The sequence below is a fragment of the Strigops habroptila genome, chromosome 5 (assembly GCF_004027225.2).
Source record: "Strigops habroptila isolate Jane chromosome 5, bStrHab1.2.pri, whole genome shotgun sequence".
Taxonomy (NCBI): Eukaryota; Metazoa; Chordata; class Aves; order Psittaciformes; family Psittacidae; genus Strigops; species Strigops habroptila.
In genome coordinates, this window is record NC_044281.2 from 27319441 (window position 1) to 27334481 (window position 15041).

The 15041-nt window shown below is 35.7% G+C and overlaps 1 protein-coding gene across 3 annotated transcripts in view; it reads right to left on the reverse strand.

Annotated features, from left to right (window-relative positions):
• Positions 1-15041, reverse strand: part of POLR3A (RNA polymerase III subunit A) — a 38083-nt gene that overhangs the window by 5304 nt on the left and 17738 nt on the right. The window contains exons 19-31 of one of the 3 annotated variants that reach the window (XM_030487151.1): positions 14098-14235; positions 12247-12417; positions 11427-11540; positions 10123-10158; positions 7049-7135; positions 6887-6969; positions 4646-4816; positions 3940-4033; positions 3737-3829; positions 3148-3312; positions 2304-2468; positions 1846-1977; positions 302-434 (exon numbers count right to left, since the gene is read on the reverse strand). In XM_030487151.1, the coding sequence (XP_030343011.1) occupies positions 302-434; positions 1846-1977; positions 2304-2468; positions 3148-3312; positions 3737-3829; positions 3940-4033; positions 4646-4816; positions 6887-6969; positions 7049-7135; positions 10123-10158; positions 11427-11540; positions 12247-12417; positions 14098-14235 (1582 nt within the window). Of the gene's footprint in view, positions 1-301; positions 435-1845; positions 1978-2303; positions 2469-3147; positions 3313-3736; positions 3830-3939; positions 4034-4645; positions 4817-6886; positions 6970-7048; positions 7136-10122; positions 10159-11426; positions 11541-12246; positions 12418-14097; positions 14236-15041 lie in introns of those variants that run through there. The other 2 variants (XM_030487152.1, XM_030487153.1) reach the window with 2 other exon arrangements.

The window sequence follows — 15041 nt, forward strand, 5'->3', positions numbered from 1 at the left end:
AAATCATGCCCCAGAATTACTGATAGTGGGACACATTCCCTGGTATTTCAGTGACCTATGTGGTGAGAAGTAAAACCAACTTACTAAAAATCTACTTTAAGAAACATACAACAAATGTCCAATTGATAATCAAGATCTCTGATTTAGAAGTAGAGAAACATCCACCAAACTTCCAGGATCAAGAAGTTTTTGACCTGTAAACTGAACAGAATGCTTAAAAATGACAAAATTTCAATGCTTTGAAGATCTTTAAAAGTGCTAGGTAGGGATCACAAACTGCAACAGAATTTACAATACCTACCACAAACAGAGTCCTTCTGTCCAAAGTAGGCAGCATCAAACAGATGGTCTGCAGTCTTCTCAAAAGAAGCCAGCATCAACACACTTTCCTTCATTTTTGCCAGTCCAAACCTAGTAATACCCAGCACTTCACCCTTAATTGATGAAAAAACCCAAAGGAAGACTATCAATCACAACAGTAGCTGGAAGTTAGTTGTTTGCTGAAGCAGCAAATCAAGTGAACAACAGAAATGTAGCTTTTATTCTAACACAAGAAACTAGTAGTAAGTAAAAGGTTACTATCTACAACATAGCTTTGTCATAATATGCTGCTTCACAGTTAAACATCCTGAAGTTAGTTTGGTAATAATAAATATTTAGATAAAACATAAATGATTATTCACACACAACAGAAGCTGTTATACATGGTTAATAGATTCATATTTTTTCAAAAGCAAGAATATTGGAAAGATTGAAAGAAACACAACATATGGAGAAAAAAACCCCCACACAATTCTTAAGTAGTTGCTGAGCTAAAAACTTTAGTGGGGTCTGAAAGCATTACGCTGAAGCTACTGCCTATTATCTACTGATATGTCTGACTTAAGCTGCCAGGAGATTACAGTAGATGTTAAATCTTCATTTTTCCACTCTCAAAAAAAGAAAAAAAACAGAACAAAACATACAAACCAAAAAAACAAACCACCCCCCCCCCAAAAAAAAACCCAAACAAAAAACTAATTAGCTTTTTAAACTATTTCTGCCTCTGATTATAACAGACTGTGCACAGAAGCACAACTCAGAAGGACAGACAAAAGAATACATGCTAGGAGCACAACAAGTGTAAAACACTGCACACTGATGCCCTTTTCCACTATTGTGTCACAGCTCTACATGGCCAGCCCTCGGGATTGCTGCAACTCAGTACAACAAAGCCCTACAGTCTGGGGTGAAGTCAGAACTCCCTCATCCATTTTACCCAAATTAAAGCCTTGCACTCTGGCAGGCAAAGTGGAAAATCTTACTTCACTAAGTGCAATCAAATCTAAAAAACATAATGAATGTGAAAGAAAGAAAGTAAATTGATAAAGAACAGATATGATTTTCTACTAACAACTTCTGGAAGACTGTTCATACTCTATATGTAATCTGATTCTATTTCTAATTTCTGTATCCTTTGACTCTTACATACAGCACAGCTGCTATGAACCACACTCCATGTGGTTTTCGGCACAGCAAGCCTTAAATTGCATGCGTGGTTACCCAAACAGTTGATTTTCATACCACAATTTTTAGCATTCATATATCAAAATCAAAATTCTGATTCCCTACTCATTATATCAACTTTTTTCAGTCAAAATAGGCCTTCTCCCCTCCACCCCCAAGAACTATATTAATTAAGCATTTTGTTTGATACGCAAACAGCATTATTTGGTCAGTGTAACTTACAGTTCTTTAAACTTAAAACTGATTTCCATGTCCCTAGCTCACCTATCCTTCTCAAACATGGTGAAATTAGTCTGTATAAACAGGACATGTAACATATAGAAAAAACACAGAACAAACCTTGTAAGTCATTAGATCAGACAGCAACATAACATGTCTCCTGTCAATGCTCATACCATGGTTCACCATTGTATACTGAATCTCATTGATAATGGTTGTCCGAGCAGCTTCAATTCCTAGTGTCTTCTCTACCTACACAAAAGATTATGTTAGATTAATGAACCAAATGCTCAGAGCAAGTATATTCCTGGAACAAATCCCATTTGATGTCAGATTAATACTCCATTTCCATTACTACCCTTTTGCATTTCTCTGTTTTAAAAATATTCATAGAAAAAGCTTTTTTCAAGTGAATAGTGCTGCAAGTCAAACTATTCTTTTGTGTTAATGCATTCTGACAACTATTAGTGAAATCAGGCTTGATTAGATATCAACTGCTGCATCTGAGCACAAACAAGCACTTGCAATAAAGATGCTATGGGGGAAAAAAACCACCACAGAACCCATTTAAACATTACCTCATAAGTGTTGTTAGAAGACGTTTTTGTTCCTTTCACTCCATGAGTAGCCATAACAGCCCGCAGATTATCACCTTCAACTAGAAGTTTATATTTTTCCTTTCCACTTTGTTCATCAATATGAATGACAGCTCGGGAAACCTCTGGTATGCCTTGCACTACAACCTTGACAAAACAAAAAAACGCTAGTAACTTTGGTGTGTACAGTAATGCAGTATTAAAAGGGTAACCCTTATCAGCATTCACACCTACTTAGAATCTCCAGTCTTTGGAATAAATGCTTAATTAAAATATATATGAAATAAGATTTTCTGCTCGTAAATATACTAGTCCAAATGTGACATTCACACTGTACCATAAACCTTACTTACTGCCTATATTTTATATTTTATGCCAGATCACCTCACACTCAGACCTGGGTCTCTGAATGGTGATAGATCCACACAAATGAAAGGGCATCCTGCCAATAATAGAGATTCGCTTATCACTATTTTTAAAACCTAAAGTAGACAGTCTTCTCAGATAGTGCTGCAAAAATGCCAGATACTGTCATGTGTTGTCAATTCCACATGCAGCTGGAAGAATATATAACTATTTCATAAAACTGTTGCGTTTGGAATGCTGCAGTAAACATTGTAAGGAAAGTATCAAGGCTTAAATTTGATTTATTAAGATTAGTAACAGGGGCTTCATCTGAAAAGTAGTAGCATCGTGATCTAAGAGTTACAGGCTCAGCCTATTTCACTGTCAATACTAACAAGAATTAATTTAGTCTTCCCACCATAGAACCCCAAATTATTACTGATTACCTCCCACAGAAGGATGAGACAGCCTCTGTTTTTACCTTTGGTAGTTCTTCCTTCAGGGACTGTAATACATAATACATTGAACTCTTGCTATTTTCACGAGGGGTCACACATACAACTGCTTCTCCATGGACAGCAACATCCCCAGGCTTTACTCTGAGTTTAGATATGCAGATAGAGTAGCGCACAGTCTCTGCATTCACCTGTGGAAAAAGTAGGCCAGCAAACATCAGGGTAGCTCTCTTCACATATACAAATCTGCTCACATTGATGCAACGGTCTTTCAACAGAAAAAAGAAAAGGTAGAAAAATAAGCAAAAATTGTTACTCTTATAAATTGGTGATGGTACCAGCCCATACGTTAACTAGTGGACAGAAGTGGCATCCTTGTATTTAGCAAGACACCAATAAAAGAATGTATGTTCTCTTGTTTCCAAATAAAAGAAAAATTATCCACTTGACAATGAAAAACGGGGGGAAAAGATCCAGATATAATATAGCCACAGGACATCCTCTGTCACTTTGTTTTTTAACTTCCACTGGTCTGATTAGTGTTTCTGAGACAGGATTAAGAGACCCTTTGGAACCTACCCAAGTAACATTCTGCATAAGAACTGAACAACTCACCTCTAATCTCAGTAGTCTAATGCGCTCTAAAGACAGCTTCACAAGGATGAAACAATCATCTGGAAGAAACACTTCCTCAATATATTCTGAAATCTTTAAGAGATAAGCATGAAATAGTTAATGTGTGAAAGTTATTAAAATGCCCCATAGGAATTGGCTAATCTTTACGTTTAAAGCATTAGCAATAATACAATTTTTCCTACCTCTCCTAATAAAGTTTTCTCAATTCTTCCTTTAACTAGACGGGCAAAATCAGGATCATCATCTTTGTCCAACTGTGCTGTTATAATAGGGGTGCTACAAAGAATAACCACATATACGCAAAACAAACCGTTAGGAAATGGCTCAACTAGACTACAGACAGCGATTTGAACTACAGCCTGCCCTATGGAACATATCTCTTATCTAGAGCAGTATTTAGTAAGATAAAGAGACCTTCAGCTTCCTCAGGTACATTTAAGAAAATATATTGAACATGTGTTTCAGGCTGCTAAAAGCAAGCAAACATGCATGAGATTATAACACAACAACTAGTGACTATTTTCATTATGTATACTATTCTAGTATTATGTAAGTATAGCTTCATGGATGCTTAGGAATAGACTCATAGAATGGTTAGGGTATACTTCAACTACTGCTAAACACCAGAAAGTTTCATAATATATAAGACACACCTAATGGAATATTAAACTTAATAAATAACCATTTTATCTCATTTAAGTTTCAGAAAAATATAACTTGTCTCTTTTCTGGCCTTAAGTATCACTTAGGTGGACAGACATTACATTTCCATGCATTCAGTGTTGTCTAATACGTTACTGGGAACTGGAAAATGCTATCATTTCTCTCCATACGGTTTCACTTAGGCAAAGACATAAAAAAAAACGCAAACCAAAACGATATTAGTACCTAATAGCCTTGGAAGCATTAATGATTTCTTTGATTCTTGGGACACCCAAAGTAATGTTCATTGAAGCAACACCAGCAAAATGGAAAGTCTTCAGAGTCATCTGTGTGCCAGGCTCACCAATACTCTGTGCACAAAGAGCTCCTACTGCAGAACCAGGCTCCATCTGTGCCCTGATGAAAAAATTCTCTTATTAGAAAATACGGAAAGAGACAGAGAGCTCAATAAGGTATAAAATCCTAAGCAAGCAAAGACAGAAACTATTATGTTAAATATATGAGAAGTTTTGTTTTTTGTTTGTTTGGTTTTTTTGGGTTTTTTTTTTTTTTTTTTTTTTTTTTTTTTAAGTAAACATCTGGGAGAGAGGGTAAGAGTTCACCAATACTCAAGACTGATCTCATGCAAGGCAAGCAGATACCCTGTCACATAGGTATTACACAGATCCAGTATAACATCCATAATAGAAACAAAATGCTTGTCCTCTTCCTCCTAAGCATCAAGCATTCAATTCAGGATTCTCCATTCAGGGAAATCCCATATGCAAACATCTCCATAACTCCCCTTTACATGTTTAAGCACAAGAGACCTTCATTAAGCCTTCTTTAAGAAATTATTATGCAGACTGCTTTTTAATCAGAGCAAAATCCGGATATTAATGCCTTCTTGTTTTCATCTTATTCAAAAGCCCTATACTGATGACCTACTTTCCCTTCAAGTTATGCATGTAATAGGCTCAGTCCCACATTTGTCTTTTTCTAAAATTCATGTCCTCAAAGAACTAGTTGTCCTTACAAGACAAAACTCAAAGACCACTACATTATAATATGTGATCTCAAAATGAGACGTGAGGGGTGGTTTACATTCTCTCCTACAATTTTGTTCAGATCCTACAGTTAGCATTCTTAAGCTTGCACAGAGTGCAATGTGATCTGCTCTTCTAGAGCAAACATAACCTCTGAACTTAAGGCACAATACCACTTCCTAAATTATTCTAGCTTAAAGCAGCTTCTTGCATTTTCCTTGATGAAGTCCTACCAAGTAAAATTGCTCTCTGGTAGTGATTTAGCACGTAACATCTAAAGGAATTAATTCTGGGTGACTGCAAAAAAATTATTTAAGTAGAGGTTATTGTTCTCACTGTTACAACAAAAACGTCACAGCAATTAGATCCTTTCCAAGGGTACCATCTTACAGCTATCAGATCAGCATAATATAGTATGCTAAAGCAATTCACTACAGTAAAATAGGCAATTAATGTTTAAGAACATTTAAGACAAACCTAAGCAAGTAATCCTAGTAACTGAAAGCAAAAAACCTGGTAATTGCGTTAAAGTAGTTTTGTTAAGAATTTAATATAGACATGAATTTTCTAGAAAAAGAAAAAATATTAGTAAACAATTAATGCAAGTGAGCATGAAGCCACAAAGCAGATGTCACAAATGGCTTCATGCCAATTATGAAATCCAAGTAGTCTAAAGAAATGAAAGAACTCTCGATGGATAAAGAGATTAAAATATCCACACAACAAGCTCCTACAAGTGCACAGCAGATTCAAGAATGTCAGCATGAAGTGTGACACAACTCTTCACAAACTGTGTAGATTAACTATCAAGATTCATATAGATTTAAAACTGATCTATTGAGACATTATTTTGCATGAATTCTTTAGAGGTTTAGAACAGTCTCCTGCAAGAGGGGAAGGAAGGGAACATGTGTGCCAGTGGGTGTAAAAAAAAGTGTTTGAACAATACCCTCTTTCACCTCGCTCTGAATCCTATCACTTCTGGCTTTTACCAAACTCTGCTGTCAAAACAGTGTGTGGATATAAATAGTAAATAGCTACAGAAGAAAACTGTGTTCACTACTGTTTCAGAAGAAAGGTGCCTAAAACCAAGCAGATAGCTTTGCATTGTCAGGAAATATAAAATGAAATATAAAAGATTTCTTCTAAAATATAAAAGGGAACCAAAAAAATTGCAGTCTTCTAATGAAAGAATCTGATTATGATTCAAAACAGAACGACTCAATTCTGCCTTAACAAGCCCACCTGAAGATGGCAAATGCCTTTTTTTTTTTATGTCACTGGGTCAAACTGTTTCTTATTCTATATCTGTACTTCATTCGCAGCAGAACCAACCTTCGTACAGTAAAAATAGCAAAATATACTCCTAGATTGCAAAGAAAGAGAACAAACACTAAATTGGGGGGGAATAAATAGAGAAAATAACAGGCTAAACACTTACCTCATGTATTTGTCTCTACAAGTCTCCAGAAACTTCTCTAGTTGTGTTGGAGTAATCCTATCCAACTGATACAAAACTCGTGGCTGAAAAGAGAACAGTTAAAAAAGCAGTAGCTTTCAAAGACTGCAAAGAACTACATAATTACCTCCTTAAGCTATTTACCTCTGTTGTGCCATTGTCATTAATGCCATACTTGTCCCTAGTTTTTTTTATCTTCTCAGAAACACCTTTGATGAATTTTTTGATTTCCTGAAATTACATTAAAACAACAGTAAGTAAAGACATTGTCTTCGTACTGAAGTCTTCAGCAGTAAGTTATTGATTTAGAGCTCCAAATGGAATGTTTACAATAATAAATTAACAATACACATTATGAAGAGAGGAACAAGAAAACTTAGACACGCACATACACTAGAATTCAGCAAACCAGATTCACTCTTGTATAACCAGAAATTAGTAGCAGTACATGAGGAATACGGTCCATGCCGAATAAAAGCATCCTTCCTGAGCACACACTGAAAAATTAAGGTATTTGACTTTGGTTGATCCTTCCTTCCTGCTCACCACTTACTGAAACTTGACTCTACCATCGGGGGGGGGAATAAAAAAAAAAAAATGATTTTTTTCTGAATATACCAACACAAACACATTCTCACTCATTTTTCAGTATTCAAAGTAAGTTCAAGTGGTAAGACTGTGGCAGGAGAGGAAGTATACAAAGGATGCCTGCTGGACAGATTTCAGAGATTCAAGATGTACTTTATTTAGGAGGAAAAATCTCTCAAAATTTCTATATACCTGTCAGTCTCTACCTAAAATAGTTCAAGTAATGTCTCTATACTGTGTAGAGGTCTTGCAGACAACTGCATTTAACATGTGGTAGTACATAAGCCTTTCACTCTCTTAACAGATTTACCCAGAAGTACTTCTAGCAGTCCTTATTGGAATATAAATTGAAACAATATTCTTAGGAAAATATCCAACATTTCTATGAAACGTCATTTGGGCATTACGCTTTGTATATAGATATGTACACTAGATGTGACAAAATACAAGGTCTAAGACTAAATTCTTCCATAAAAGTGGACTCAGCACAACTCATTACCACAACACAGGGTTATCAAAACCAAAATATAAACAAGAAGCAAGAGGAAATCTTTCCCATCTGCTTGAACAATGACTTAAGAAAGCCTCCACGGAGAAGCGAGTAGCTTGATTTTTAGAGTCTTTTTAAACTTTTTCCACCCCATTAGTCCTGCCTGACAACCAGGATGATGATCATATAATATCACCTCTTCTTCAGACAGTATTGGACTCCTTCCAACCACCACAGTAGCCCGGCACTGAATATTACTCAGAAAATTGAGTAAATATTTGAGTGATTGCCTTTTTTTTTCCTTTTTTTTTTTTTTTTTTTTTTAAACTGAATTCATAAATTATCAAAACACTTCTGTTACATCCTAAAAGAATCCTCAAATTCTCCAAATATCAACATTCTTACTGGTATTCAATATATTTTCAGACAGTATGTTATTTTCTGTGACCACTAGAACAAAGTTCAAATGAAAGAACCAACAACGGAAGTGTGCTGCTGGAATGGATGCTTCAAGTTGTTTCCCCACTTGGATGACAACAGGATGCATTCATACATTTCTGCCCCCTTTGCCCTGCAGTAAGCCATATTAATTCATGAATGAAGTATTTTGCTATTTTAAAGGTTTTTGACCCTGAAATCTCTGCACTAAATTGGTGATTTATTTTCTAAAATATTTGTTAAGAAATAATGTATTAGAAAAATTAAAAAAATATAAAAGTCTCCAACATAATGAATTAAATGTTAGACATCATTCCAAATTGGAAAAATAAAGAGACATTATTTCCATAGACTAGAGCCAAAAAAGGCGAGAAATAAATCTCTGAAGACATTTATTTCTCACTGTCTGAAGTTTTATTCATGCTCAAGAACTAAAAGAGAAAATGACCTATTCCTCTCAACTTTCAATTATGTGTTGGCAGTTTATCTAAACTATGGATTAATTTATGCTACAAATAGAATGAAAATGTAGCTCACTCTTTGCTGAGCCTGTCTGAGTCTATGGACTTATCTTCAGTGCAACACTGTCCTCTACGAGCACAGGAATCCAATTTGCAGGGCAAGCTCAAGAAACCATTGCTTGTTTCACATTGTCTAAACCATGAAGTCTTTTACTCTGGACCTGTTTCACAAAAAGGCACCAAACTGACTCAGTAAGATCTGGCTCAGCATGGGCCTTGTCAGCTACTGCAGAACCAATGATTAGTCAAAGTAGCAAGCAGTCCAGGGTATAAAGCCTAGTCAGTTGCGTGTTTGCATCACGTTCCCCAGCACTTAAGCTAGCGTGATCGTTTATACAGGTGAAGAGAATCCTCACAGTTAAGAAGAGTGGTACAGACAATCCCACAAGATTCAATAATAATTCACTGAAGTCCAGGCAGACCCATTAGGCCAGCTCTACATGTGCCAGCACTAACCCTTTTCCGTGTTTGCACCACACTGCCTAGTGCTCATATGCTATCATCTCAAAAAAATCCACAGAAAAATGATGGATTTATTTATTTATTAAATTGTGAGGGTTTCTAAAGATTCTCCCAACTTCAATAAGAAGAAAAAAAATTCCCTCCACTTGTATCTTGGTGTACTCAAATATGTTAAAATATTAACACAGTTGAAACTGTGCCAGCCAAAAATCTGCTTTTTCATCAGTTGAGTTCATTCCAGTGAGGGCAGAGTGCAGGCAGAATGAATGCTAGTCTGTTTGGAAAAGGCTATTTAGACATACTGTTTTCTGGACAAGAGTGGTTAAGCCCATTATAGGAACCTCCTGGTGAAAAAACAGCAACAAGAAATATTTCTGTTCTGGAAGGGAAAGTGGAGGAAGAGATAGGAAGACATCAGAAAAACATGCTAATATCTCTAAAGGTTGAAAGAATGAGTTTTAGAAAGGAACATCATGTACTAAAAGCGAGGTTCCTCAAATCCTCAAAATCTTCAAATTGAACTCTGAAGATTAATTCACACGTCACAGTTTTCACCATTAAAAAGGAATTGGGTAAATTCTCATGATGAATGACTACATTATAATTTAACAAGCAGTAATGTATATATGCTAATCAGTTACTTCAGCACTATGCACACATCTTTAGCTAAAAAGCACTAACATTAATGCTCACACAGTGCACACACATGCTACAATTACCTCATTATATTTTTCATAACCTGTCTCAGTTAATGTCTTCAAGGATGAACAGAAAAAAAAAAGGAAAGAAGAAAATGTAATAATATCTAAAACTTAGAAATCTTAAGTTTAATTTACCATTAAGATGATGTAGCCATATCTGTGCTTCTGAAATTAATAGCAATTATTTAGGTATTCCCTGATATGTTTAAAAATATGTACATCTCAAAGAACAAATTCAGTTCCAAACTTTGATGTAAGTATACTGCCTTTTTTCTTTTTTTTTTTTTTTCCCTTCAGAGATGCTGTTAGAAGTTAAAGCATATTTCAAGTATAGATATAATAACTTTTTCAACTCTGCTCTGGCAATGGAATTGCAAATCAGGTTTATAAACAGTGGCTTATTAGTTCTGTCACCAAAGTGCTCCAAAGCACTCTGATCTACTAAAAAAAAAAAACAAAAACCCAAAAATCACAAACAAAAACAACCAACCCTTCAAAAGCAGGTCACTAAATTCACATTATTCTCATCACTGCCAGTAACCAGAAGGTTCAGCACAATAACAACTTTACGTGTCCAAAGGTGGGTTAATTCTACAGTTTTTACTCCTGTCTTCCAAAGTAGTCTGAATTGTGGTTGCTCTCAAATATTAAAATTGCTTAACGTTTTTTCAAACAAATTGACTTCTACAATTCAAAGGGTGAGCAGTCATGTGACTGTTCACTCATACTTAAAAAACCCAAGTACTCCTCAGAAGATAAGCCCTGTCCAGCAAAGCTCTTTCATATGACACAAGTGTTTCGCTGGGTCAGTATCATAAGCAAGGTAAATAGGTCTATGTGTATATAGCTCTACTACAGGAAAACCAGCAAATGAGTAAAAACAGACATTCAGAAAGTTGGCAATATCAAAAGACATGTATAATAATAGAGTATGAGACTCAGTCCTAGTGGTTCCTTTATGCATAGGGTCAATATCATCTTGTTTCTGACATCCCAGGGGAAGCACATAATTACCATCTTGCTATGGAGAGAAATTCCAGCAAGATATCTCAGATCAGCAGCACCTTCTACTCAAAAAATCACTAGATTTTTCTCTCATTTCTGATGCTTCTGTGATGAACATGAACAACTACTATAATAAGAATTAAAATTACTAGCCCTACCTCCCTACTCCCCAAATGGACTGAAATATATTACTACTGTTGCTTCTAACACATAAAAGTCAGCCATTGCTCCTACAGATTGATAAGACCACTTTATTTCATTTCCTTAATTTATAAGGAAAAGTTAATCACTGTGTGATAAGGAAATGAGGTAATTACCTGCAGAAAACTGTCTCGGCAGCAAATAAATTCATTCTTCTTCATGATGGCCTCGGATGTTAACACCAATTCATTTTTACTAAGGGCTGGTTCACTATGGCATGGATATACAGCCTTAAGAGGAAAAAAATTTGCTTCTTCACATAAGCCATATGCACAAAAACTTCATTGATTAACAGCATTCTTCAGTTTTGGTTGGGTTTTAGTTTGGGGTTTTTTGTTCAGTTTGGGGTTTTTTACTATATAATACTAGACTAATGTAAATATAAGTGTATGTGGACCATCTCTTCACATACACAAATCTGAAGGTATACACACACACATTTCTAATTCTGTCAATTTATTACACTCACATTACAGAAATCTGAATACTTCTTTCAGCAAAAGGCTTTTACCAACAAACCAACTACAAAACCAGATAATACCGTTCTTCAAACATCACAGTACATCCGGAATTATTTAACACATCAGGTCTCCAACTTAGGAAACAGCTCAACACAAAGAACATGAATGTCTTGATTTTATAAGGAATTACTTGGTAGAGCATCAGTCCAATCTAGTACTCAACTAAGTAGTAAGTTATCTAGTGAGTTAGATATTAGGCCATAGAACTATGTCTAAGAACATAAGAAAATTCTGTTTTCACAGCTTATACACAGTTCAGTCCTATTATATACATGCTGAGTGACTGACCAGGACCACTCAAAAAGGCTATTTAAAAATAAATGCTTCAACTGAAACAATTCTCCCCATAATTTATTACTTCATCTACATGCTTAATAGTGCTCTCAAACTTTCAACAGATTTCAGTAATCCTTACCCTGATATTGTCTAGAACTCGCTTGAATTCCAGAGGTTCATCCTTCCCTTCCATGGCTGCAGGATCCAAGCCATCTCCTCCATAAATAAACTGTATAATGTCACCAGTAGAACTTCTGACTGTCAAATCATACTGTGAGCAAAGATCTTCAAGGGATTTTACCAGCCGCCTCTGAAGGAAAGAGGAAGGAAAAAAAAATTGCAAGGCAAGGAAGGTAAATAGGAACTTTTTAAAAATAGCTACCGATTTGGATTACAAAAAGTATAGAAACTGAACTCGGGAAATAAATCTGACACAGTGATCAGCAGGCAAGCAGGCACGAAACCTATTTTAAGTCAAACACTGACTTTAGGGATTTACTGTACATTCCCCGGAGCATGAAAGCCAACAATAACAAAATTTAAAGCAACACCAGAATTCTTCACATTTAGAAATTCCATTATATAGGAAACCTAATGCTAAGCTGCAAGAACCTATTACAGTCTACAGAATTTGGGGGGGGAAGGATTTGACAGAATATTTACATTCTTCCAATGAGGTTTATTTCTTGAGGGTTACACCACTTTTTGTATATGGAAGCAAAACCAGTCAACGGTTATTTTCACTGAAAGAAACCAAAGAGCTCGTATGTCAAATCCAGTAGATAATATTTTTTACCAGTGTTAGCTACTTCTCTCACATTAATTTCTTCTATCGGGAAATCCATTTAATAGCATCTTCTTTCCTCCGCCTCCCAAAAAGAAGGCATGCTCTGAAGCACTAGTGGTAAAAACATTTTTACTTGAAACATGGACTTGATTGTTCTGTAACACAGAGTAAAACAGCTCAGCAAAGAATAGAAATCGGTATTTTTATTTCTTTTTTAGTGAGGAGGAAAAAGATAAGACAAAATAAATGTTGTCTGGTTTTGTTTGTTTTTAAATTCCCAAGTCCAAGTGCTACAATTTATTCATGTAGGGTGAAAGTGATATGGAAAAATGTTTTGAAGGTTGCTTATTTTATATATAATTTTTTTTGTACATACTTACACATACGCAAACATTATTCTGTTAGCTTAGGAGACAAATGGTCTAATTAGTCACCCACTCCAAAAACAATTTATTTCAGTCTTTGCAGAGTTACTTGTCTATCTCTGAATGTGTTCCCAGCCCCAAATTATCTTGGCGTTTCTACTGCCTGTTACACTGGGAAGAGGACTATGCTTAAAATACTACTTAAAATATCTTCACTGAAGTCTTAAGACTGCTCATAATACAAGAAGCTTTGTTGGAGGGACATTTATTTCCACAGGAGATACAGCCAAAGACACTAACATCTTACAGAACTTTAAGTCTAAGTCTATATGGCCAAGTCAGATACTAAACGGGAGCTTCAGCCATATTTCTGTCATCCAGACAGTCTTTTTTTAAATAACCCAAACACAAAAGGATTTATGTTTTCTGCTTCTCATTGTTGAAATACTGTATCTGAAAAAGCACTCACAACTCAAATCTACGTTATAATGTATGAACAAACTTCTATCATTCACCTGGGTTTTAGGAAGACATACTACATAGAAAGTAGTCCTCAATAATTCCATAGAACAAGGGCTTATCACCCATGTTCAAGAGGAATCAGTTTAATAGAAGCATGTTACTGTACCATTGCCTGAGGTCTGGTTTACAAACCTCATGCCTATTCGAGAATAGAGCAAAATAATGTATTTCACAGTATAAATTATACCATTACATTAAACGCACACACATACACACACACTGTACACACCTTTCCCCCACCCCTCACCTCAACATACACGTAAGAAATATCCTCCTTTTGCAAGACTGAGAAAACCCCTACTCCACTGACAGTTACCTGCATATATCCAGTTTCGGCTGTTTTTACAGCTGTGTCAACCAGACCTTCTCGACCAGCCATTGTATGAAAAAAAAATTCAGTGGGAGTCAACCCAGAATAGAAGCTGTTAGCAACAAAGCCTTTTGCTGCTGGAAGCTACAGAAAAGAGTGGGAAAAAAGGTTAAAAGGAAATGTACATTTTGTATGCAGAAAAACATGTATGTCATCTAAATTCTTTCAATGAATACACAAACACAGAGAAGTCATCTCAGGTGCATTTAGTTTTGAAGTTCAATGTTTGTATGAGATCTGAATAAAGGCTTCAAAACCCTTGCTTAGTTCTTCCAAACCAATGTAACAGACTTTCTTCCTCTGCCTACAAGCCTTGTCATGCCTCTAGACATTCCTTGCAAACACTACACCAGCTTCCAACACTTTGGCCTCCCTTAAAACAGCAAAAATCGGAAAGGCAGTAAGAACAGTCACTTTGCAATAGTATAGCAAAGGTATTTGCAGTGCTGAAGACTACAGACTAGAGATATGTAACTAATTCTTTTGAATGGTTTATTCTCACCTCTGAGAAGAGTTCTTGCCAAATGAACTTTATGCAGGCCTCCCTTCAAGTCAAATAACACCAACCTGTCTCCATGATCACATGAAACAACATATAGGCTACGAAGAGGTTCATCTTAGATCACTTTTTGTTGTTATTTAACAGAGAGTGCTTTCTAAATCAGTAAAAAAGCTAGAGTTAAATTTAACTTTTACCTTCTCACCTAATCCATTAAGTATTTTTTCTTCTTTAATTTATTCAGAAAATAGAATATTTCACATTACAGAACTCAGAAGTTGAAATTTGGGTGTTTAATGCCAAACGCAAGTGTCGTGGCCACCATCCAACACTTGAGCTGTCTGACTAACACAAGATTGAGGGCTGGTACCTAGAACCTTCTCTAGTGATC